Source organism: Spermophilus citellus (genome assembly GCF_964194105.1).
Source record: "Spermophilus citellus genome assembly, chromosome: 15".
NCBI classification, from domain to species: Eukaryota; Metazoa; Chordata; class Mammalia; order Rodentia; family Sciuridae; genus Spermophilus; species Spermophilus citellus.
Genome location: NC_138195.1, coordinates 25,598,422 through 25,623,051, shown reverse-complemented (window position 1 = coordinate 25,623,051; position 24,630 = coordinate 25,598,422). Strand labels below are relative to the sequence as shown.

The 24,630-nt window shown below is 38.6% G+C and overlaps 1 protein-coding gene across 13 annotated transcripts in view; it reads left to right on the top strand.

The window, feature by feature from the left end:
• The window catches only part of SGMS1 (sphingomyelin synthase 1), a 299,689-nt gene that overhangs the window by 239,768 nt on the left and 35,291 nt on the right, over positions 1-24,630 (top strand). For all 13 annotated transcript variants that reach the window (XM_081268407.1, XM_081268406.1, XM_081268405.1 and 10 more), the window contains one exon: positions 18,428-19,280. In XM_081268407.1, the coding sequence (XP_081124533.1) occupies positions 18,640-19,280 (641 nt within the window). In that variant the 5' untranslated portion in view covers positions 18,428-18,639. The remainder of the gene's footprint in view (positions 1-18,427; positions 19,281-24,630) is intronic.

The following is a 24,630-nucleotide window of genomic DNA, read 5'->3' as shown; positions in this document are numbered from 1 at the left end:
GGGTCTCACTAAGTTGCTTAGGGTGTCCTTAGTTACTGAGGCTGACCTTAAACTTTCGATCTTCCTGCCTCAGCCTCCCAGCCACTGGTATTACAGCCATGTGCCACCACTCCTGGCTGTGATTTTTAATACTGTCTTGATCACAGCTTAGGATCTGAGTTCTACAAATTGTCTTATCTGGACCCTTAACCCTAGGTTAGCTCAGTCACCTGCCTCAGGTTACAAAGACATTAAACAAATAAAATACGTAAATTATATGGTACAAAAGGTGGTGGTTTGGGGAGGTTCAGTTGACATAAAGGATATATGTAAACATACTTTGAAGGAGGTAAGGAAGTGCATTCTGAGGCTTTCTGGGGAAGAACATTCCAGAAAGGGCCCCAAGTGCAAAGGCCTTAGAGGTAGGAGCGTACTTGGAATATTTGAGAAATACCAAGGGGACTAGTGTGATTGATGTGGGAAGGGACAAGTGGGAGGAGAGAGGATGAGAAGAGGCAAGAGGATGAGGTCAGGCAGGAGCAGGAACAAGATCATGTGGGACTTTGTGGGGCCTAGAAAATAAGAGCTTTGATTTTTTTTTTTTTTTTTTTTTTTTTTTTTTTTTTGCTTGGAGTCACATCCAACACAAAGGGCTTTGCTCATTGAAGTGATTTTAGGGTCTAAAGATGACAGCAGGAAGCCCAGACAGGAAAGGCATTAGAGGTAGTTGTATTTAGAAGGTAGGGCCCATGAGACTGGAATGGGGGATGGGGGAGGGAAGAAGCAGGTACGGGGTGGGGGGGGGGGATAATTGTGTGCACATATTCATCAGCTTAGAGTCTTGGGTGGAATAGAGGGCAGGCTGAAATTGCAGTTTACTAAGCTGAAGGCATGCCAGAGGAATAAGTTTGGAGGTTAAGAACAGGAATTTGGTTTTGGCCATTTAAGCTATTTGGCTAAAGCCATAGTGTGTGCTTCCCTGGGCTCACGGAATGCCCAGGACAGTGCTTCATGCACACTGTTGCTTAATAAATGTTTGGCTTTATTTTGATCCAGTGATTTGGCTTTTGTAAATATAAGTGATTTTCATTCCTTAGCTCCTTAGTGTTGGCTCTCTTTATACCAAGGAGAAAAGCTCATTAAGTTTATAAATAGAAGATAAATTCGAGTTGTGTCTTTAGTGAAATGGATGTGGCTTCAGCCTTGCCATAGCACGTCTGATGATCTCCTCTCTGAATGATGATTGCTGAGTTCCTTTAATGAATAGGACCTCTCTGTAATGTATACACTGATAGATCTGATCTCCAGAATCACCCCCCGCTCCCGCCGCCCTAAAAAAAAATCCTTAAAAAATATATACTGAGCTCTACAAAAACAGAACTTATTTGAGGCCATGCGACTCTTATCAGGTGTATAGTGTGATTCCTGTCATGGAACTGGATATGGATAGATGACACCCATGAGATTGCCATTATTATTTTATGGTACCAAATAGTTTCTAGAAATAATTTGAGTGCTAAATTCTACCTTCACTTACCAAGAAATTCTTTTTCTCCAGGTATAGTGCATAATTGCTCTTCTTAGTCATTTTTCCAGTTTTGATCTTCATAACTGACATTTTGTTCTTTTACAAATTGAATCCATATTTTCCCCTACTGCTTGTTTCTCTTTTATTCTGAAATAACCTGTGACATTTGAAAGCTAACCTGTTTGATCTCCAAGTGTACATCTTTAGATCACTTGACAAGATTCTGAAATGCTTTCAATGTGCCAGGCCCCTTCTCAGGTTATGATAGCATAATGCCCTTGCATATGAAGCTGACTTTTTGTCCGGTGGTTTATATATCATTGCATGCAGAGTTTTGAAAAATCAAGCATTATATGATCTGGACATTAAAATGCAACTATGGACAGTGATGCCTGCAGTTCTATTTTAATATCTAGGACCCCACTAAGTAAGGAATAAGTAGCAACATGCCATCTTGATACTTTTTGTTTCCGTATACCTGTATTCTCTTCTTTCTCCCAGAGTTCTCTGTTACTGCATATTAATTAGCTACTCACTCAGTAAAGGATATAGACATCTTCATACTTTCAGAAGCTATTGGAAAACATCTTTAAGGTCCTATATTGGGGCTGTATTCCTGCTATGAAACTCTTAAAAAGCTGATTTGTACTGCTAAAGAGGATTTTGATAGCATTGAAAAGAATGAGGCCCTAAATTTAGACAGAAGATGACTGTGTGTACAATTGGAAAAAAAATTCAAGTATTTTTTTGATTCATCACTGAATAAGTTATAAATTTTGTTTTAGTATTTTTAGTTTTTATGTTAAAAATTGGGGAACCTCCATGCACCTCCTCTTTGGGCATAACAACTGGATGGCTGATTACTTTTATATATTTAGGAAACTAAGTTTATATCAGAGGTCTGTAGAACTCACTGCTATTTTCCTCTCCTACTAACGCACATTTAAAGGAAGAAGCGGTATGATTACAGGAAGTATACTGTCCCATCTGAAAATAGTATTTTTTAGATTATTTATTTAAAAAGTTACTTTTCTTCTGATGAACTAATTTATGAGTTTACTCTTTTTTTGTAGGTGTGGAAAAGTGAATTCTAAAGAGGGTGGTTGGGTCAAATTGATACTAGAAGACTTTGGAATTAAGAAGTATGTTCTTAAGATCTGACCACCTTCTTTCTCTAGTAGTCATTTTCTCATTCATGGAACAGATCATTTGTAATGAGTGCCAAGTGTATGCCAAGCACTGGTTGTCTTGTAGAGATATGAAAATTCTAACCAAGGGATCTTCCCTCATGGAGCTTCTATTCTGGCAACCACATTTGACAAGATAAGAAGGTAGTTATGTTAGTGTGTACCAACAAACATTAAGTGTTAGAAACATAATGCAATAGAGTCAAGAGGAGGGACTTACCTTTAAATTAGTTTATTTATTTATTTATGGTACTGTGGATTTAACCCAAGAGTACTTAACCACTGAGCTACATGCCCATCCCTTTTTATTTTGAAACAGTCTTGCTAAGGGCCTCACTAAGATGATGAAGCTGGCCTCAAACTTGGAATCCTCTTGCCCCAGCCTCCTGAGATTACAGGCATACACCACTGAGCTTTGTGAGGTGGGACTTTTGAGAGATGATTAATGCTGTTTGTTATTGTGGGAGTGGGTTCCTTAGAAAAGGCCGAGTTTGACCCTCTCTTCCCTTGCTCTTTATTTGCCCTTCTCCCTTTCACCATGGGATGATGCAGCAAAAAGGTCCCCACCAGATGTTGATACTTTGATCTTGGATTTCCCAGCCTCTAGGACTGTGAGGAAATAAACTTCTGTTCTTTATTAATTACCTAGTCCCTAGTGTTTTGTTAGAGCAGCACAAAATACACTAAGACAAACAGGTTGACCTGAGAAGGCTTGTTTGAAGAAACAACATAGGATTGGAGGCCTGAAAGTTGAGTGGAAGCCATTCATATGAATAACAAGAGTGATTATGTTCCAAGTATAGGTAAGAGCATGTTCAAAGGCCCTGATGCTGTTAGAGATTAAAAATAGAGTAGGATAATTGGTAAGAAGGGGCTTATGTGACATGTAACAGTTAAGAACAGATTTTATTCTAAGAGCAGTGAGAAGTCATTGCAGAATTTTAAAGATGGAAATCACAGTTTACTGTGATTCTTGCTGCCTTCTGTAGTTGAAGTTTGGATGGGATGATATTTGCACAGGAGCAGCACTGAAGAGGCCGTGGCAGTAATTCCAGTGAAATGTGGTGTTGCCCTCATAGTGGTTATAATGAAGGTGAAGTAGGTGGATTCACAGTATGCTTGAGGGGCGGATTTGGCAGAACTCACACTTTGGTGACACTGGCTTTTTTTTTTTTTTTTTTTTTGGTACTGGGGATTGAACTCAGGTGCCCTTGACCACTGAGTCACATCCCCAGCCCCTCCCCCCTTTTTTTTGCATTTTAGAGACAGTGTCTTGATGAGTTGCTTAGGGCCTTGCTAAATTTCTGAGGCTGGTTTTAAACTCGAGATCCTCCTGTCTCAGCCTCCCAAGGTGCTGGGATTACAGGCATGCACACTGTTTTTTGTTTTGTTTTGTTTTGTTTTTTATGTGGTTCTTCATCTTTGCCAACTCAGTAGCTAAATAAAGAATGCAGCATCTTGCTATTGTTTTATTTTTTTTTTTAAAGAGAGAGTGAGGGAGGGGAGAGAGAGAGAGAGAGAGAGAGAGAATTTTTTTTTAATATTTATTTTTCAGTTCTCGGCAGACACAACATCTTTGTTGGTATGTGGTTCTGAGGATCGAACCCGGGCCGCACGCATGCCAGGCAAGCGCGCTACCGCTTGAGCCACATCCCCAGCCCTTGCTATTGTTTTAATTTTCTTCTCTTTTTTAAAATTGGTGAGATTGAAATTTATTCTCCATGTTTGTTGGTCTTTTATTTAATTTTTACTTTACTATTGAAATGCTAAAGATCACACCCAGGACTTCATGCATACTAGTATTTTTAATTTTTTTTTTTTTTTTGCTTGTGTATTGATTGCCCTATTTCTAATCTCTGATTAAAATCTTTTTTTTTTTTAAACTGGATGTGATGGTGCACATCTGTAATCCCAGTGACAAGGGAGGCTGAGGCAGGCAAATCACAAGTTCCAGGAAAGCCTTGGCAGCTTAGTGAGACCTGTCTAAAAATTTAAAAAATGTAAAATGTGGGGAAATGGGAATGTAGCTCAGTTGTAGAGTGCCCCCTGGGTTCAATCCCCAGTAATACAATCAATCAATCAATCATTCTTTTTCTCATCAGAATTTCAAGAGCCTTTCATAGTTACAGTCTATGATAGGTTGAAAAATATTTTGTCCTATGTTGTTGCTTATCTTTCAATTTTATTTTTGGAATATTTTGACTGTACATTTTTAATGGCTAGTTAAAGCTATGGTTTATATACTTTATATATTAATGTTAGAGACTGTAAATGCTTGTGAACTTGAGAGAACACTTTATGCATGACTCATTTTGAACTTTAGCTCTTCCAGTGTAACATGTTACACTGATATATATTTAAGACTGTTTTGTGAGTAAAGAACTTATTTGACCTAATGCAAAATAGCCCTAAGTGTGCTTGTTCAAATCTTGTATCTATTTTTAAAATTATCTTTTCATGCTTTCTGTTAACTAATTTTACAACTTGTATAGTTTTATATAATTCATTTATAATTCAGTAATCACCACTGATTAGTTTTAAAATTCTAATTTTGTTGTACTTAGAATTATGGAAGCCACAGAATAAAACAATAAAAATGTGTAAAGCACAAATAAGTATAGCCTTTCTGGTAAACTTTGTGCCATTCACTGTTGTTTTTACTACTTTGGGGTCCTAGTCATGGTCTTGTAAGATTATAGAAAAGCTCAGATATGCAGTATGCTTGCATTAAAAAAACTATAAAAATATCCATATTGCTAATTATGAACTCTCCACATGCACAATAAAATTACATGAGTATCATAGAGATAGCATCAATTGATGGCTTAGAAGATGAGTTGTAGTTCTTGTAATTCTAATACCTTCTATTGTCACTTTTACCCAGACCTCCCTTGTGAGAGTTTCTCCAGATCCTTTTATAACTTGAGAAAGATGCAGGGGTAATAATTTCATTGACATTATGCTGCTCCCTGGTGGTGTTACACCTTAGTCCAAACCAGAGCTGTAGTGGTTGGACTGATTCTGTGCTCTTATGCTGGCCTACTTCCTGGCTAAGGTTCCTTTCTAGTCAGCTGAGCTTTGGGGCTCTGAACTGTTGGTCAGTGATAAAGAAGATCAGTGAAGATGAGTCCCAGAAGTTTGGGGATTTGCCAGATTCCAGTTAGAACCAAGAAGTCACAGTTAATGGTGACTGGAGCAAAGCTGGTGAATTGATGATTGTTTACTTTTAAGATTTGGTATAGTTGCTGGGGCAGGGGGCTTATTTGAGTGTAGAGGTAAAGGTCAAGGAGACGTACTCTTGCTTTTCTTGAAATATTTGATCCTGTTTGCTTCCAGGAGAGCAAGAGAAGGAGATGGTGGAGAATAAAGCATAGTAGGAACATGGACACAAAGAAACAAAGCCATACGCCTTCTGTGGCCAGAAAGGTCCACAAGATGTATCTTGAAGCATCATCAATTTAGAGCTCACCCTTTTAATATTCTCTGGTCCAAAAATAGTTTGAATTTCCTAGTTATCAAATAGGGATTAGAAATTTATTTTGGGATAGAAACTTGAACTTGATTTCTTCTATTTGGACCTGTGATTTGTTGCTAATTTTGAAACATGGTGTTAGTTCCCAGAGTCATGTTCCTCAAATCAGCTTTCCCTTTTTACTCTATTGAGTCGAATTTATACATGTAGTTTAGTAAGCCTTTTCCCAAGGAAATGGAAAACCTTTGGTTACCCAGCTAAGGGGTATTTCTAATCCCCAGTTGTCTATAATAAAAATTTATTTTATTTAAGTATAGATGGAATTTTAAAAATGATTTTTTATACTAATCAACAGATTATATGTTACCAACACAAGGCAGTCCCCAATTTAAAAACTGAAAGTGTGCTTTAAAAGAGTTGCTTTTTATTATCTGTTAGGCTTAGGGAGTGGTGCTCCAATCATCAGTCTTCCAAAGTTCATAGGTTACTAAACATGGCCATTCTCCTAAGTTAAAATAATCAAAAATGAACTAAGAATTTCTGACTACTTCTAAGTTAGCAAAATCATTGTAAGAGAGAAGTAACTTAGAAACTAAAATAGTAAATCTTCAAGGATGTTGTGATGGTGCATGAGACAAGGGGAAATGTATTTGAAATTTGAATAGCCTTAGAAACCTGGAGGAAATGGTTAATGGTTATAAAATACAGATAGGGGCTGGGGATGTGGCTCAAGCGGTAGCGCACTCGCCTGGTATGCGTACGGCCCGGGTTCGATCCTCAGCACCACATACAAACAAAGATGTGTCCGCCGAGAACTAAAAAATAAATATTAAAAATTCTCTCTCTCTCTCTCTCTCTCTCTCTCTCTCTCTCTCTCTCTCTCTCTCTCTCTCCTCTCTCACTCTCTCTAAAAAAAAATAAAATAAAATACAGATAGATTTCGGTACTCTTCTTGTCAGTCATTATATAACATTTAAAAGGCACCATTGCCTTTTATAAGGCTGTGGTGGAAAGTACAATGAGAATCCTTCCTTTGAATATCAAGAACACTGTCCTGCATCACATCCCCAGTGGTCTTCAGTGAGGAAGGTCAAGGGTGAGGACTGAGAGTTGTGACTTGGACGAAATGGAGGAAACAAAGCCAAGATAACAAAAAGCAGGATGGAGCTTTTGTCAAGATCTTTTTTCTCTCTCCCTTTTTTCCTTGAGAATAATTTGTTAACATGGAATAATAATAATAGAAACTTTTTTTTTTTTTAATTTTCAGGCACTTTTTTGGACACCTGGATGAAGTTTTTCAGTCTGACAAATTATGTCCCCTCTAGTTCTGAGAAATATTTTTTAATAATTTATTTGGTATTGTTTAAATTAAGAAGATTTAAAATCACTTCCCCTTTTTCCTTGAGTTCCCACTATTCCAATATTGAACTACCTAGATTACTTTTTTAGTATTTTCTCTTGATTTTCCATCTTTTGTTTTGTTCTGTTTTCTGAAAGATTTTTCAACTTTACTTTCTTTTGTTTCTATTGAATATTTCATATATACCATGAGTTTCTGGGAGATTCCTTTTAAAATAATCTGTCCTTTTCTTTTTAAGTACCATCTTGTTCTTGTTCTATACCTTCTCTCTTTGAGAACATTAAGGTTTTTTTTTTTTAACATTATTATATCTCTCCTTTGTCTAAGTTCTTTTGCTGTTTTGTTTACTTATGTATTTATTTATTCTTGTTTCATTCTTTGGCTTTTATATTTATTTAAAGAGTTTCTTCAAATGTCTTTTGGCCTGGGGTGTTTTTGGTTTTGTTTCATTTAGTTTTCTGTTTTAAAGTAGTCAGTAATAAAGCTATCTGGAAGCTTTTTGTGTGAGGTTAGTTTGTTTATATGAGAGTCAGTGCAAGATGGTCAGTGAGCTTAGGTCTTTTCTCTTAAACATTTTTTAGACCTTTACAGAAAAAATTATCTGATCATTTACTTGGAAGTTGGTGTCTAATGAAGTAAGGGGCAGGTTCCACTCATGACCGTCTGTTTGCATCTTTTACTTGTTCTCTTGTTTTTAGTAAGGTACCAGCTCCCACCTGTTTGGTGTTTCCTCCTCTTTTGAAAGAGAATAGACATCAGTCTTCCTGATACGTGGTTGCTCCATTGAGCAAAGTGAGAGTTGAAAGGTCATTTCAGAAATGATCTTTCAACTAGTCCTCTGTGATTAACTCCAGCTTCACTGCTTGTTCCACAGTTACCTGATGTCACCAGCTCCCTATACTTTTGAATTGTCTGTTTGATAAATCAGATTGCCACCCCTAGTCCATCTGCTTCCCAACGTCACATGGTATTGCTATTTTCACCTCTGTTCTCTTTGCCTTTCTTATTTTCTTAAAACCCTTTTTAAATTGTTTAAGTGATTTTTGATTGAGTTCAGACAATCAGAAGGGGTTCTCTTCCCCTGCCTCCCCCATCCCCCAAAGGGGATATGGGTGCTAAATTGAGATCTTTGGGCTTTTATATTGATACAGTGTGTATTGATATACTTTTGCTAATATCTCTTCCTCTTTTGACCTCCCTTTGCCCTTTTGTTCTCTTGTCTTTTCTCCTGAGGTATAAGGTACAAGCCAGAGGAGAGAACCTACAGTTTAACTGTACCTTCTTTGAACACAAAACACACCTTTAAAAAAAAATTGTATCATGTTCTTTCCAAATGTTTAGTTGGTCAGATGATGTGTGTGTAGTGTGTGTGTGTGTGTGTGTGTGTGTGTGTGTGTGTGTGTGTGTTTTATTGGAGATTGATTGAACCCAGGGTCTCCCACATTAGGCAAGTTTAAGGTTTAAGGTTCATTTCTTTGTTTTATCTCTTTACTGTACCCATTTCTCAGTCTCTTAAAACCTGTCTTATTTTCTCAAATTCATGGTTTGACATATTTCCTATTTTCGTACCTGCCAAATTTCCCTCCTGGTAGATCATTTCCTCATGTGATTCATAATATTCCATTATTTATCATCCTCAGTAAGGCCTTTTTTTTTTCCCATGAGAGAGTTGTGAACCCTTGCTTATTGAGGGGTCTCTAAGGAGCTGTTTTCTCATTTATTTCTCATTAGTGTTTACATTAATTTCTTGGCCTGGAAATCTCATACCATGTAGGTAGTCAGTTTGGACTGTCTATCACTGTGTGCCAATTTCATAGGTCCAATTTTTCTGTCTTAAAAGGATCCTTTCTTTGATCAAGGGCCTTGCTGGAATCTGAAAGGTCCCTACCTCTAGCTTCTCAGGTTCAAGTCTGGTTTCCTCCTGAGCCACAGGTGTTAGCCTGTAACTTTTCCACTGTGGCTATGTGATTATTCTTTTTTTAGTACATGGGAAATTTCTTTTCTTTAATTTGAAACTGATTATGGTGTGAATCTTTCAGCAGTTATATTTTATGTTGGTTTTTATATGTTTGGTGTACAAAGGAGATTTATATCACTGGGTTCATGCTCTGGGATTAGAAGCCATCTCTTTTGCATTCTCTTTTATTCTTAAATTTAACCCACTTCTCTTAAGTGTTTTAGGCTCTAGAGACTTCAAGGCAAATGAGGATGGGCTCACATTATGTGCAGAACTAAGGCCCATGAGAGAGCAGTATGGCATCGGGTTGCTGTTGAGTCACACTGGAGGTAGAAACCAGAGCACAGCAAATGGCAGTAGGAAAGGGGAACAGAGGGGGACAGCCTTCAAGGGAGGGTCTCTAGGAAGTCACAGCTGATTAGCTAGAGTGAGTGAGGGGAAAGTGAAGTTGAGGAGGAGCAATCTCTTTGCACAGATTCAGGTGTTTTGCTTATTTTTGCAGTTCAGAAGATAGGGCAGGCCATACCCAATACAGTTGAAATCTCTTGCCTGCCACAGCCCTCGCCATTCCTTGTTCTCTGTGACCCATTGACCAAGTGTGCCTGGTCCTTGGAGATATTTCTGAAACAGTTGAAAGCCTGGCAGATTGAGTTTCCTGGTAGCCTGTTAAATTTATGTCTGCTTCTCTTGAGTTGGAAAGAGACTGAGATAAGAAGGGACTAAGGAATGGTGGGGCAGAGTGACTTCATTCCTCTCCTCTGACACTGGCTCTGCCAATGGCTTTGCCACTAGCCCCAGCCTCCCAACTGACCACTGTTGGATTTTCTGTAGAAAAAGGAGGGAAAAAGGAAGGATCTGAACCTTTATCTCCCTTAGATGTCTCCAAATAGCTCCTGTTCTTAGGCATCTATTAAACTCCATGTCAGATTTTTTTTTTTTTTTTTACAGTTCTACGAGATAGCGGAATTATTTTTGCTTTAGAAATGGATAAACCTAGGGCAGTTTAAGTGAGCCAGGTTCCCTAGGGTACTGCATCGAAGTTCTTAGAAACGAGGAACCTGGCCTTATCCTTTTCCTAAGTTATCTGATTTTTTGTCACACTCTTGATTGGCATTTATGATGGATTCAGAAGACAGCTTTTTTAATTCCAGCTAAACCAGCAGTGAATTAGAAGGATATAGTTCTTATTTTTGAAGAGAAGAATGGGAAGAAGAGAAAGGAACAGAGTGTTGTGTGATAGAAATAGAGTCTGTGTTAGTCTTTCCCAGGCTTCTCTGGGTGGATGAAATCAGCACTGTGCACTCCAGCCCCTGCAAGAGGGGTGGGATCTGGAAATGCTGCTTGTATCCTGACATTCTCAAGTGCTGCTGGAGTGAAGCCAAGTCCAAGTACTGCCGATTAACCAGGCACATATGAAAATAGCCCTGCTGGCTTCAGACAGAGAGGCAGCTGATCAGTTTAGTGGGAATAGATCATCTTCAAAGGTTGTGGTAATTGAGTTCAAAGATGGAAATCCAATGAGAAAACTATAGTGATTAGTTGTCAAAAGAGCTATGCAGTTTTCCTGATCATAATCACAACAGAGTTTTCAAATGGCCTTTCCGAACATTTGTAGCAGCCTGGGTATTGAAGGAAATCCAGCTGATAGAACAGTTGACGTCCTGATGGTTTGTTGTTTTTCCTCTCTGGCATGATAGGAAATGCCTGAGACTAGAATTTCTTCATGCCCTTAGGTTTGCATTTCAACTTTTTTTGTTGGTAGTTTGGCTCACCTCAGAACCATTATGTTTTTGGAATTTGAAGGGTTTTGGAACCTAATATACAGAGGGCAAAGGTTCTGGGTTTTTAGAGAAACCTACAAGCTCATTTCATATTTTTAAAGAAAGCTAGTGTAGGCAGCATCTATTTTTAGTTTTACAATGCAGCTTGCATGTTTAAAAACAGAATATGCTTGAAAGAAGAGCAGTCATTTTCTCCTTCCAAACACAAGTAATGTGTTTATCAGAGAAATTTTAAAGTATTGAAAAAAACCCTGAAAATTATTTCATAATTGCTACCCCAAGTTAACAGTTAAGAAAATGATAAACAGCTTCCGGACTTTTGTCTTATGATATTTACAGTACATGTTCTTTCAAGAATGTTATTCTGTTTGGTAACCTGTTTATTCAGTTGACAGAAGTGTAAGTGTATATCACTGTAATATAGAAATGTGGTATAATCTCTAGTAGAGGCTTAGTATTCTGCTGCATGATGATTATCAATTGCTATTGTAGAACTTTTAGTTTTTTATTTTGTTTTTTCTGTAATGATTCTTTGGATTTTCTGGTTACTAAATATTTATATATACATCTTGTCAAGAAATGAATCAAATGGGGTCTTGGAGTCTGGGACATAGAATTCACTGGTGATAGGACTCTGTGATGTGGATGGAACAGTTATTATATATTTCATACCCTCAGGGAACAGCTAGAACCATAATATATGGTATACAGTTGGTATGGCTGATTTCTTTTCATATATCATAACTGTTAATTTATAAGCAACCAAAAATCATCTGTTTTCCCCTGGCACATTGAGGGCTACCACATTCCAATATAGTTCCTATATTTTGAGAAGGGGGCATAAGAAATGGGATTAACCTTTGGGTGAGTTACAGGGCAGCCACTGAGAAGGAATGCATTTCAGATATTGTGAAATCTAAGTATTAAGTACCATTAAATAGACAAGGTTTGGAGGAGAGAAAGATGTCATCAAATGAGGCTCTTCTCACAAGCCACAGTATTAACAGCCTGAGTGGACTGAAAGGCAAATATGTACGCTGCAGCAAGCCCTTCTCACATCTAAGCAAAGTAGGTCACCAGACACTTAGTTTAAGGAACCTGTTTTGTAAGGGATGATTTTTATTTGCCAACCAGAGTTGGACTGAGGAACTGTGAACACGGCAGGTAATAGCTGTTTAAAATAAAATAAAGAGCCGTTTAAAGGTTAAGGCATCAAAAGTAATCTAAAACTTCCAAAACTGTAGAGTGAAACAAATATTTAAGTCTTTCAGGTAAACCAATGTGGTTGTTACTCTTAATAATTTTTGTTCTTCAAATATGTATCATTTTATGAGCTCTGCTTATTTGAATTAACTCTTCAAGTGCTAAATAGGAAAATGTACAGCTTTATGTAGACTGATTTGAAGAAGAGCACTGGAAAGCTATCCTGAGAATCTAATACCTATGAGTGTTCCAGTGGGCTGCATCACCTTAAAAGTGACTTTTTAGATAAAGTTCTAGTAGATATGAAGACTTTTACATGAACAGGAAGTTTTACAAAAAGTCAGTGTTTTGTGAAAAACAGTATAAATTCTTTATTTGTATTGCTTTTTCAACAAAGTACTCATAGGGAGTTTTTGTTTTTGTTTTAACAAAGTGTGAGCTAAGTGTCATATGCCCATCCACAATTTGATCTTGGATGAACTTGATGATAAGCTATTAAAATAAAATCATGTGTCGCCTCCATGTTGCTTTTGTTTCTGTTTTAGAGCTTTGATCCATGAGACAGGAAGTTTAACTTACTCTATGTAAGATTTTTATGTGCAACTTCCTACTATCACTTGTCATTATCAGCATCTGGAAACCTCTGGAACCCTGTCTTTTTCCCTGCAGTTTCTTCATTGACTTGCCAGCTGTGTTTGTTCAATCTTGGGTCCATTGTGCCTTAAAAAAATCATGAAAACTCAATTCTCAATTCCAGGGCAGTTATTTTACAAAGCCATTTAATCTTCAAGGAAAGAATAAATTGAACTCAGTTTATTATTTTCTTGTATTTTTATGTATTACTTTATTTTTCAAAGCACTGTCAGGTGTATGTAAATTCCTTTTACTAATGGAATAAGTGGATGGAATAAACTGTTGCATTTCAGGAAACTGAGGTTCTGGAGTTAGAGGACAAGTTAATGGTAGAGCAAGCATTGGAACTAGAAATTTTCCATCAATAACTACACATTTTCATTCTTAAAAACCCATGTGTTCAGTCTGTAATTGTGATGGTAGGTTTTTGTTAGCACAACACTGCTTTATTTCTAGACAAGCCAAATAATAACACAATATAATATATTTGTTTGATTTTTGTTTTTGTGGTACTAGGGTTTGAACTCAGGGCCTCATGCATGCTAGGCAAGTGCTCTACCACTGAGCTATATCCCCTGATCTTATAATTTGTTGCTTTATTTTTATTTTGTGATAGGGTCTTACTAAATTGCCCAGGCAGGCTTCAAACTTCAATCCTCCCACCTCAGCCTCCCAAGTAACTGGGATTATAGGCCTAGGCCACCACGCCCAAACATAACATAATGAATTCTTTTGGGGACGTGTAAACAGACATTCGTAAGTGATTTGTTTAGTAACTTTTCTTTTTTTTTCCATTTCAGATGAGTTTTTATTGGTGCATTGTAATTATATATAACAGTGGGATTCATTATTATATATTTGTACATGCACACAACAGAACAATATAATTTCCTCAATTTTATTTATTAAAACTTCTGCCTTTTAGGCAAAATAGCATGAACTTAAGGTATAAAAAGAGTTTAAAAATATAATTGTTTTATTTAATCTAAAACATTACCCTTTATTTATTTATTTTGTAATTTCCAGATTTTTTAATGTAAATTTTTAAAATTTATATATGATAGCAGAATGTATTCCAATTCTTTTTTTTAAAAGAGAGAGTGAGAGAGGAGAGAGAGAGAGAGAGAGTTTTTAATATTTATTTATTTATTTATTTATTTTTAGTTCTCGGCGGACACAACATCTTTGTTTGTATGTGGTGCTGAGGATCGAACCCGGGCCGCTCGCATGCCAGGCGAGCGCGCTACCGCTTGAGCCACATCCCCAGCCCTCCAATTCTTATTACATATATAGAGCACAATTTTTCATATCTCTGGTTGTAAACATAGTTTATTCACACCATTTGACCCAGCTCTCCTCAGTCTATACCCAAAGGACTTAAAAATAGCACACTACAGGGACACAGCCACATCAATGTTTATAGCAGCACAATTCATAATAGGTAAACTGTGAAACCAACCTAGATGCCCTTCAACAGATGAATGGATAAAAAAAAATGTGGCATATATACACAATGGGATATTACTCAGCAATAAAAGAGAATAAAATCATGGCATTTGCAGGTAAATGGATTGAGTTAGAGATGATAATGCCAAGTGAAGTTAGCCAGTCCCAAAAAACCAAATGCCAAATGTTTTCTCTGATATAAGGAGACTGATTCCATAGTGGGATAGGGAGCTGGAACATGGGAGGAATAGACAACTCTAGATAGGGCAGAGCGGTTGGAGGGGAAGGGAGGGGGCACAGGGTAATTAATGATATTTAGTAATTTTTCTTGGTTAAATTGTCTTCTATTACTAGAGTAATTGCTTTAATTTATTTTACTGTTTTAGAAATCTGGCCTTGATAATTAACTATAAATAGTTTATACCACAGCATAGCATATTATCTAAAGGCTTTTATAGCTTCTAAGACTAAAATATCTATTTTAAGAATTAGAGCCAAATTGAATTTAGCATATTTTTTACTTAGTTGAGACCAGATAGAAGGTCTTCCTGAGCTTAGGACCTGTGGTAACCATGTGCTGTCATTCACCTTTTATCGTCTGGGACACCACCACTTTTTAGAACTTTCTAGACTCTCTGCCCACATGCTCAGATCTGGGAGATGGTTGAAGACCTCACAGCGGGACAGCGCTGAAGAGCATCTTGGGTCTCAGCCCCAGGACTACCTCTTTGCTATGTATGAAATTTTAGACAAACCATAACTCACTGGGCTGTGGTATTTATCTCTAAAAATTACATATGAACAAGAGTTGCTATACTACTTCTGTCTCCCAAATTCTATGATATTTTGGGGAGGATGAGTTTATTTACAGTGTTTTTATTCTTATATTAATTTTTCCCAATTCTGGGGGAAGTCTTCCAATTTGGTATTCCTTGTTGGTCTCCCAATAATGGATTCAAGGTGGCTCTTCTGGGTGTTGGTGGTAGTTGTTTTCCTAGCCCAGCTGACCATATATCGTCCAACATCCAAACTGGTTTTAAGCAGTCTTTTACTATCAGTGTCATTTTCAATACATTCGTTTTCCATTAACCATCAATGTGGTGCAGGGTCTGAGGGATATTTTTGAAGATAATGAGCAGTGGTTGAGTACCCACAGGGGCTTTCTCGGGGAATGTTTTTTGTTATCCTAGTTAACTATGGAATTGAAGTCATTAATTTATCTTGCTATCTCTGAAGAGTTTCTCTGGCTATCAGAAACTGCTTGAAGGTCTTCTTTTTCAAGATTAGTGTTTCTTCATTTGGATGGATGTTTACAGTGCTGGCCATTCCAGATGAATGTTTGATAGCCCTGTATTGAATTACCTCCTACCATTTGTTTTTTTTAAAAGTTGATTATCTCTTAAGAGATATGTGCCTCCTCCCCTCAGTGAGAAGTGAAACAACACCTTGGCCTGGCTGTGGTCTCCATGGTTCTAAGGGCGTTTCCCATCCTGGCCAACTTCCTGTGTTAGGCAAGGAGAAGAATGAAGAACTTGGGGGAGAAGCCTGTGTTTGTTTCCCTTAGGCCAAGACACTCCACCGAGGATTTTCTTTAGAGTCTTACAGTCACTTCAGGATATTGAAGGGCTCTCTTGATGGTTCCTGTAATTCTGCAGAGGAGTATTTAAGGAAAATTCTGCTGAGGGGGATTTAAGGAAAGGCCTTGGGCCCTGTGCTGAGGAGATCCTGTCCTGTGCAACCTTCTGTCTGGTGTGCATGTTTCCTTGCCACTCTGTGGTCAGTCCTCATCACAGAGGAAGTTCTGCTGTGGTGGTGACAGGTAGTCTGAGATCCACTTTGGTTTTGTTTCTCTCTGGAAAATGCTTATCTTATTTTCCTGGAACATCCAAATTGGTTTAAAGCAGTTTTCATTATCAGTGTCATTTTCAATAGATTCATTTTCCATTAACCATCAATGTGGTGCAGGGTCTGAGGGATATTTTTAAGAATAATGAGCAGTGGTTGATTGAGTACTTACTGAGTCCTGGGCATGGGAGATACATGGCTGCTGAAGGTGTTCTAAGTTGTTCTAAGCCTCCTGGGGGAGTCTAGACAGAAACTTAATGAGGGGAGGGTGTGATAAGAAAGGTGCAGAGCACTGCAGATTCCTAGAAAAGGGAATACCCGATATTCTTGCAGGGCCTAGAATATCTTTTAAGGTTTTTATTGTCATTGATTGGTTGTTATTTGGACTGGGAAATTGAAAGTAGACATGCTCTCCATCCTCATGCCAGAATTAGATTGGGAGTTCAGTGGAGATGAATTGAAGAGAAAAAGTGGTGCAGAGATTGGACAGCTTTGATGAAGTCAATTTGAGAAGTCCTGCTAATTATTTTTTTAATCTGGAGAATTTCCTCATGCTTTTAACATCCTAATGTATACTGTTATACCTGGGAGAGATTATAGTACGCAATTCCTATGTTTGTTGGTTACGGATTTTTTTTTTTTAACATAGAAAATTTTTTTCAGATTATTATTCCATAAAAACATGTTCAGGAAATGATGTCATCATTAATTTTCAGCTCTTAAACTTCCAGATCTGTGCAAGCTTTTTTGCAGTTGACACATTGACCATATAAGGAAACAGTTAGCCTATAGGTTGTTTTGTTTTGTTTTGTTTCAGTGCCGGGGCTGAACCCAAGACCCCTTGTGTGCTGGCCCTGAGCTACATCCCCAGCCCTGGTAGAATTTTTTCATAGTGATATAAAGTGGACAGTGGCTGGTGGACATGATCGATAGTATGGGAAAGGTTAAAAGAGGGCCTGGATACCAACAGACCCTTTTGAAAATCATTGCTTTTTGAGCTAGGTTATGTTTCACCAGTTTTCATTTTTTAATCATTGACAGTAAAATCCTGTGAAGGAAATATTTTTGATTATCCTCATCCCCATTTTACAGATGAATGAACTGAAGCTCACATAATGGGTGGAAGGAAAATGCTGGGAGACAAACTGTGGTCTCTTTTCTGCTAAAGGCAGATTATATAGTTATATAAATTTATAAATTTTTGAATCTTTCTTTTGAATTTTCTCTACAGGTATGCCTTTTGATTATTGTGACTTAGCTGGTTAAGTATTTTTAATGAATAAATACACTAGTTTAGTGTATTTAAATTTAACCTGTAACTCTTCTAGACAGGCTACCCCTTGACTGAAGGCAAGTTGCTTGACATTTATAGAAGTAAGATTTTTCATTTATAAATGAGGGAGTTGGATCAAATCCTTCATTTTCAAACCATGGTGCATTCCACAGAAACCCCCAGGGGCTGGGAGTGGAAAGATCAACAAAGCAGGCAGAGCTGTCTCCCTCCCCTCCACTTCAGCCCAGGCAGCCAGATAGGTAACCTCTGATGGGGCTCAAGCACATTTGGAAAAAGGGATTCACTGACTTTTTGGTAAAACTGTAAAATTATTGGGCCAGATGATCTGCATTTCTGTAGTTTTCTCTGATATCTATTTAAGTTGCATATAGTATATGCATTTTTAAACATTCTTCACCAGATAGAATGATGGATTTAAAAAATTGCCATATTCTTTCACATTATTAAGTACAAAGAGAATCAATGGTTTGTGTAGAGCCGTGTTCAAAGCACTATTGAATTATCCTTAGTAAGTACACCACTGGAGATCCTATAATACATGTGTGTTCTGACCTTATTCTTTTTCAGATCTAACTTAGTGCTGTCAGAGAAGACAAATAACCAGAGAAATGGTGCTCCCTGAAACTATTACATGTTTGAAAACTATGGAGTTCACAACTGACTTTCCATTTTTGTGTGCATGTGTTTTGGGGGAGTTGATACGGAAGTCCCAGTAGCCTAACCTTTTCTTTTGCTTCCACAGAAGGAAGAATTCTGTTCAAAAATGAGGTGAATGAATGCTCATGCACTCAGAAACCCTGGACAGCTTCATGAGGTATTTAACAACTGCCCTGACCATCTTGCCAAACAAGTCTCCACTCATGAGGCCCAATAAGATGAACCAGCCAAGGAAGGACAGTGTCCTGCCCTGTAGGAACAGTGACTGCTGACCTCTGAGGACAAGCTGGGGACTGCATGTCGTCTGCCAGTACAATGAAGGAAGTGGTTTATTGGTCACCCAAGAAGGTGGCAGACTGGCTGTTGGAGAATGCTATGCCAGAATACTGTGAACCTCTAGAACATTTCACAGGCCAGGATTTGATCAACCTAACCCGAGAGGATTTCAAAAAACCCCCCTTGTGCCGAGTCTCCTCTGACAACGGGCAGCGGCTCTTGGACATGATAGAGACCCTGAAAATGGAGCACCACATGGAAGCACACAAGAACGGCCATGCCAACGGGCACCTCAACATTGGCGTAGACGTCCCCACCCCTGACGGCAGCTTTAGCATCAAGATTAAGCCCAATGGGATGCCAAATGGGTATAGGAAAGAGATGATAAAGATCCCCATGCCAGAACTGGAGCGCTCCCAGTACCCCATGGAGTGGGGCAAGACGTTTCTGGCCTTCCTTTACGCACTTTCCTGTTTTGTTCTCACCACAGTGATGATCTCGGTCGTCCATGAACGAGTGCCTCCTAAGGAGGTGCAGCCTCCACTACCGGACACGTTTTTTGACCATTTTAACCGGGTGCAGTGGGCCTTTTCTATTTGTGAAATTAACGGCATGATCCTTGTAGGACTCTGGTTAATTCAATGGCTGCTCTTAAAATACAAGTAAGTAAAGTCAAAGCTCTAAGATGCGGTGAAAGAGGGGTTTATACTCCAGACATCTAGTAATTATTTGGAAATGAAATTCATCAAGCAGTTGGAATCAAAGCATATTAACTGCTTTTTCTTTAATTTTTTTAACTACATACTCTGTTGAGCTCACTAAAATTCTGGCAGCTTTAAGAAAATGCTGTTAGTTCCCTGGTTTGTTCAATATTCATATAGCATGACAACTAGGACAGTGAGAGATGATGTTCTGTTTTCACTTAATGAGAAGGAAAACTCTCAGAAAGTACTGGCTGATAAACAGCAGGTAAACCACCTAGTCTTGGTGTTATTAATTCAGGAAGTAAATGATTGGCAGCTGGCCTAAGTATTGCGCATGGTGGGGATAGTTTTCCCCACACGGTCAGACCTGGAACCTCACAGACACATATTGAAAGATGAGTTCAGAATAAGTATTCCACAGTGGCTTGGGTTGTTGGGAAAATGATATCCTTAGGATACGACTTGGGTAGGTGGAATGTGGAGGAACCTTGGTGATTTTGTCTTATTTGTTTTGTGGCAATTAAAGCAGACTGTGACTATTCTATTCAAGTCTCTCAGGGCTATAAATAGGCACCTCCGTTTAGTTTTGTGTGGGTGCAAGTGGTTTTCAGGTCTCAAGCTCTAAACTCAAACATAGATTTCCAAAACCACTTACCTGGGTAACGACTTGTTCTGGTTAATTAATGCCCTTGTCTTTGGTGTCTGACTTTCCTCTGAGTGAAACATCTTTATGACGCCCTTGTGTGGGGTTCTGGCAGCCATTCACAATGAATGGAAGTTCAGTTCCTCTTGGTGAACTGTCTCATGACCCACAGTGCAGCTAAGTATCAAAGAAATCAACTTGACTAAAGAAAATAAATTGTGGAAATAGAGTTCATCCTGAACTGTCTCTGATAGAAATGATGGGTTTTTTTCCTGGTATTTTATTAAAACTATTTGAGTTTTGTTTTATCTTATAAATTATATCTGTGAATGGAAATGAGAGCAGTTGCTCGCTCTTGGCCAGGGAAGGACCATCTTAGTCTAGATAAAGAAAGTCATTGAAGTAGTCAGTGTTTATTTAGGGCTGCTTTGGCAATCCTAAAGTTTAAGCAGAAACTGAAATAAAACTAGTGGTCTGGGCTACATTTGATTTGGTTGAAGAGCTGTTTCTGTTGCTTAGTTTTAAGAGGATGAAGGATATGTTTAGAAATATGGATGTTCAGAATTCCTTAAATGCATTCCTTTAGTTGCCAAACTTCAGTCCTGCTTTTTGAGTTATAAACTTTTTGACTTCTCAACTTTTTTCCCTAAAAGCCCAATGGGGGAAAAATGTTAGTTCTTCTCTACAAAGGAAAGTTTAACTTGAATTATGCTTCCTGGGTTTTTTTTTTTTTCCTGATTTTTGGTGTTTTGTTTTTGTGTGTTTGTTTCCTAAATTTTTATCAAAATTCTTCCATGCAGGCATATAATTTACTACTCTGGAATCTAGCTTTGAATAAATCACACATGATTCTCACAGAACTGTGGCTTTTAAATGAGTTTATTCTTGTTCAAAGAACTATCTTCAATATAGGACTATTTTCTTTAAAATGTTTATTTTTTTCCCAGCAAGAGATTTTCCTGAAATCTGCAAACTTTTTTATTTTATGTTTTCCTGGTACTTATTGCCAGTACTGCTGACACTTATATATTTAAATTGTTCAGCAATAAACTAGCCAATTTGTTTCTTTTACAGAATTAATCCAAGACTGGGATGCAGGCAGCCTGTGTTCCAGCCCAGCCAGGGCCTAATGTGCTGAGTGGTTTGGGTGGATCCCTAAATATTTTTCTCAGAAAATAAGGTCCCCTCAAATATAAACTTCTGTTGTCCTAGGCAACCATGTGTTCTTTGAATTTAACGTTAGTGGACATGCCACTCAGGTTCAGAGTATTTCTGTCTAGAATGCATCCAGCTAAGGATTCTTTAAAATCTTCTTTGAACCATGTGTGGTGGTGCATGCCTGTGATCCCAGCTGCTCCAGGAGGCTGAGGCAGGAGGGTCACAAGTTAGAGGCCAGCCTTGGCAACTTAGTGAGACCTAAAAATTTTAGAAGAGGACTCAGTGGCAAAATGCTAGCTTAGCCTTTTTGAGGTCTCGGTTCAATCCCCAGTGGGGGACAGGGAGATGGAGTCCTCCCTCTGGTTTTCATCTCTGGAGAGATATGGATGTGGGAAGCGAATATTGTCCTAAACATCCCTGCCCCTGTCCTTCTACTGGGCCACGCCCCTGCTGTCCATCTCCCTCCTTGTGATCTCTTGTGAGTGTATGTGGCCCACCAGACGTATAAGAGGTAAGAAGATACAGACTGACATATCATGCAGTAGGTAGTGAACTGCATTTCCCTGGCTCTCATAAAGAAGGTTAAAAAGATCTTAATTAAAATTTTAAATTTTGTAGAGTCATAAACTTTGGTTCCCTTGTTGCTAGTTAATCACATATTATAGTGTAGCACTTTTATTCATGCAGCATTTTCAGGAAATAGATCCTTCTGGTGTGGAATGTTCTGTTTAACAGAGTGTTAACCTCTCCCTCTTTTTGTGCTTGACTCTCCTGCCTCCCCACCCCACCAGGAAGTTTATCACTTAACAGCACACTTTACTCAGCTCCTTGGAATTAAACCTGTTTGGCTATTAATTCCCAATAGGGCCCTTGACTTTGATTTTAAGAGCCCTAGAGCCCTTAAAAAAAAATAGTATATTCCATCTTCCTTTTTTGTCCTCTACTTTTCAGAGAAGAAATAGGATGAAGCTGTAGAGGATGACTTACAATTGAGGAGTGAGACCACTGGAATTTAGCTAATATCTCCCAGTAGAACACCCTGTAACTTGAGCTTGGAGGTGCTGGAAAACCTTAGTGCTTAAATTGTGACATTTGGCTCTCTCCTTATGTTGTATACAGTTGTTCTTTCCTGTGGAACATAGGTTCTGTTTTATTGCACTTAATTTCCCCTCATTTCATTCTTCACATCTTCCCGTCACGTCTGGATGTATATATGTTTACATAAGCATATATCCTCGTGGGATTTCCATGACATTGAGAAGGGGAAAGCAACAGTAATACCTGTCCTTGAGAAATTCTTTGGTTTTTAAAATTGTAAATAAATGTTGTCTCCCCATTTAGAATTGGACTTTCAAGCCACTGACTAGGAAAAATTCCTGGGAATCTGCATTTGTGTCAGACTTCACTGCAAAACAGGTATCCCTTGTTTTAAGAAAGCATGATAAAAAAAATATATTAAACATACAGATTTGATAAAGCCTGAAGACTTAAAGACTTTGCATGGCTAAGTCGTAGTTAACACGGTGGCACCGATGTGTGATGTGTGTGCCTCCACTCTGTCAGGCCAGGGAGCATACTGTAGAATTTCCAAGTCAAAGGTTTACTAGTCACTAGAGGAATAATTATGACTGAGTGTGGTGATCAAGGTACCTCAAACTCAACTTGCTATGCTAGCTTTGGAAACTTCCATTTTTTTTTTCCCTTCCTCTCTGACCAGTGGCATTTATCAGAAACCTAAGAGGGCTCCTCCTTGTCACTGAGTCGAGTCAGTTCCAGCTCTGTCAGTTCTAATTTCAGATACATCTCCTCTTTACACCCCAGGTTGGTGTTCTCAGTCGAGACTCACATGGAGAACCAGTTCCTCAGCCTGAGGCTCATGGTTCTTCCTATTCCAGTCCCTGGCTAGCCTGCCTAACCTCTAGCTACTCCATTCCATGCTTCTCCTTGAACTAGCTCGTAGTACATTTCATTCTATTACTTGTGTGTGTGTCTCCTTCACTACTAGATTTTAAGTTTCTCAAAAACTAGATCCCATTCATCATTCATCTGTATATCTTTCTGCCTGGTACAGAGTCTAGCACATAGAAATTCCCAGAAAATGCTCTTTTAAAAATGCATTCGTTCATTCAGCCTGTATTCACTGAGCAACTTAGTATGTGTTGTGTGCTTGTAGACCCTGGGGCTGCTACATTGAACAGAGGACCTGGGATTCTCATGAAGCTTATCTTCTGGCTGGGGTAAGGTGGCAGTAAAGAAATGAATAGATGATAATAGCTAATTTAAGGGAAATGGAGAAAAAGCAGCATAAAGGGCGAGTGTTGGAGATGGTGAGGAGGGATGGAGCTAGTAGTGAGGTGACAGTTGAGCACATGAAGGAGAGTGGCATGGGGGCTTTCAGGGGAAGAGCAGTGCAGGCAGGAGACCCAGCAGGTGCAGAACTCCTGAGGAGCACCCAAGGGGCTCTGGGGCCCCTGAGCTGGTGGAGTGGGGACTCAAGAGGTCTGTTGAGACGTGGGTGGTGGCTCATGCAGGGCATTTGTGGGTGAAGAGTTGGGATTTTGTTTCCTGTGTGGTAAGTCATTTGAGGTGGAAGATGTGAGCAGATTTATATCTTGAAAGATTCATGACTGTGGCTGTAGTCTAGAGAGTAGGGAAGCAGGATTTGAAGCAGGAGGACTGCATAGGTTGCCACTTTGGAAGTCCAGGTGGTTGAATTGATTCATGTAATGTTTGTTCAGTGAATGAATTTTGGGTGGGTGATGGGAAGTCCTGGCTTCTGTTGCATTTAGAGCTGCCCATCTTTTGTTGGGGTAAGACATTTTCCTGAAAGGAGTAGTGTAAGTCATTTGGGGATCAGGGAACAGATTGTATAAAATTCATTAAATATTGCAGGATATGTTGGTCCATTAGTGGTAGAAATTGTTTTAGAAAAAAGAAAAGGAGCCTTGGTCAGTTGGGTTGTGGGGTGGAGTTGAAAGAGCTTGGTGGTAGAGTTGTTTGGGGGATAGGGTAGAACATTCTGTTATAAACACTTGACAGAGACATAGTGAGGCTGGTGATGTGGAAATGATCACTGAGTGGATTCTTTGAAAACTGAGCCCATGCCAAAGGGAAGGGACTAGACAAGGGAAGGGTGGGCAGATCCGGCTTAAGCCCTTCCATGCGTCTGTATTTAGGACTGTTCCTTCCTGATCTGGCAGGAAGGAACAAGTATAGTCTTCTGTATGGTTTTTCTGAGATTATATTCTGATAGTACTGGAATGGATTTTTAGATGTTTACTGGCCTTGTATATTCTATGTTCAGAGATTCCTTGGGTAAGAACTTATTTTTTTTGTCATTTAAAAAAATTTTTTAATTGTCAATCCATCTTGTATTTTATTTATTTGTTTGTTTGTTTATTATACTGAGGATTGAACACAGGGCCTCACACATGCCAGGCAAGCACTCTATCACTGAGCCATAACTCCAGCCCATTTTGTTGTCATTTTAAAGTTTTTTTTAATTAA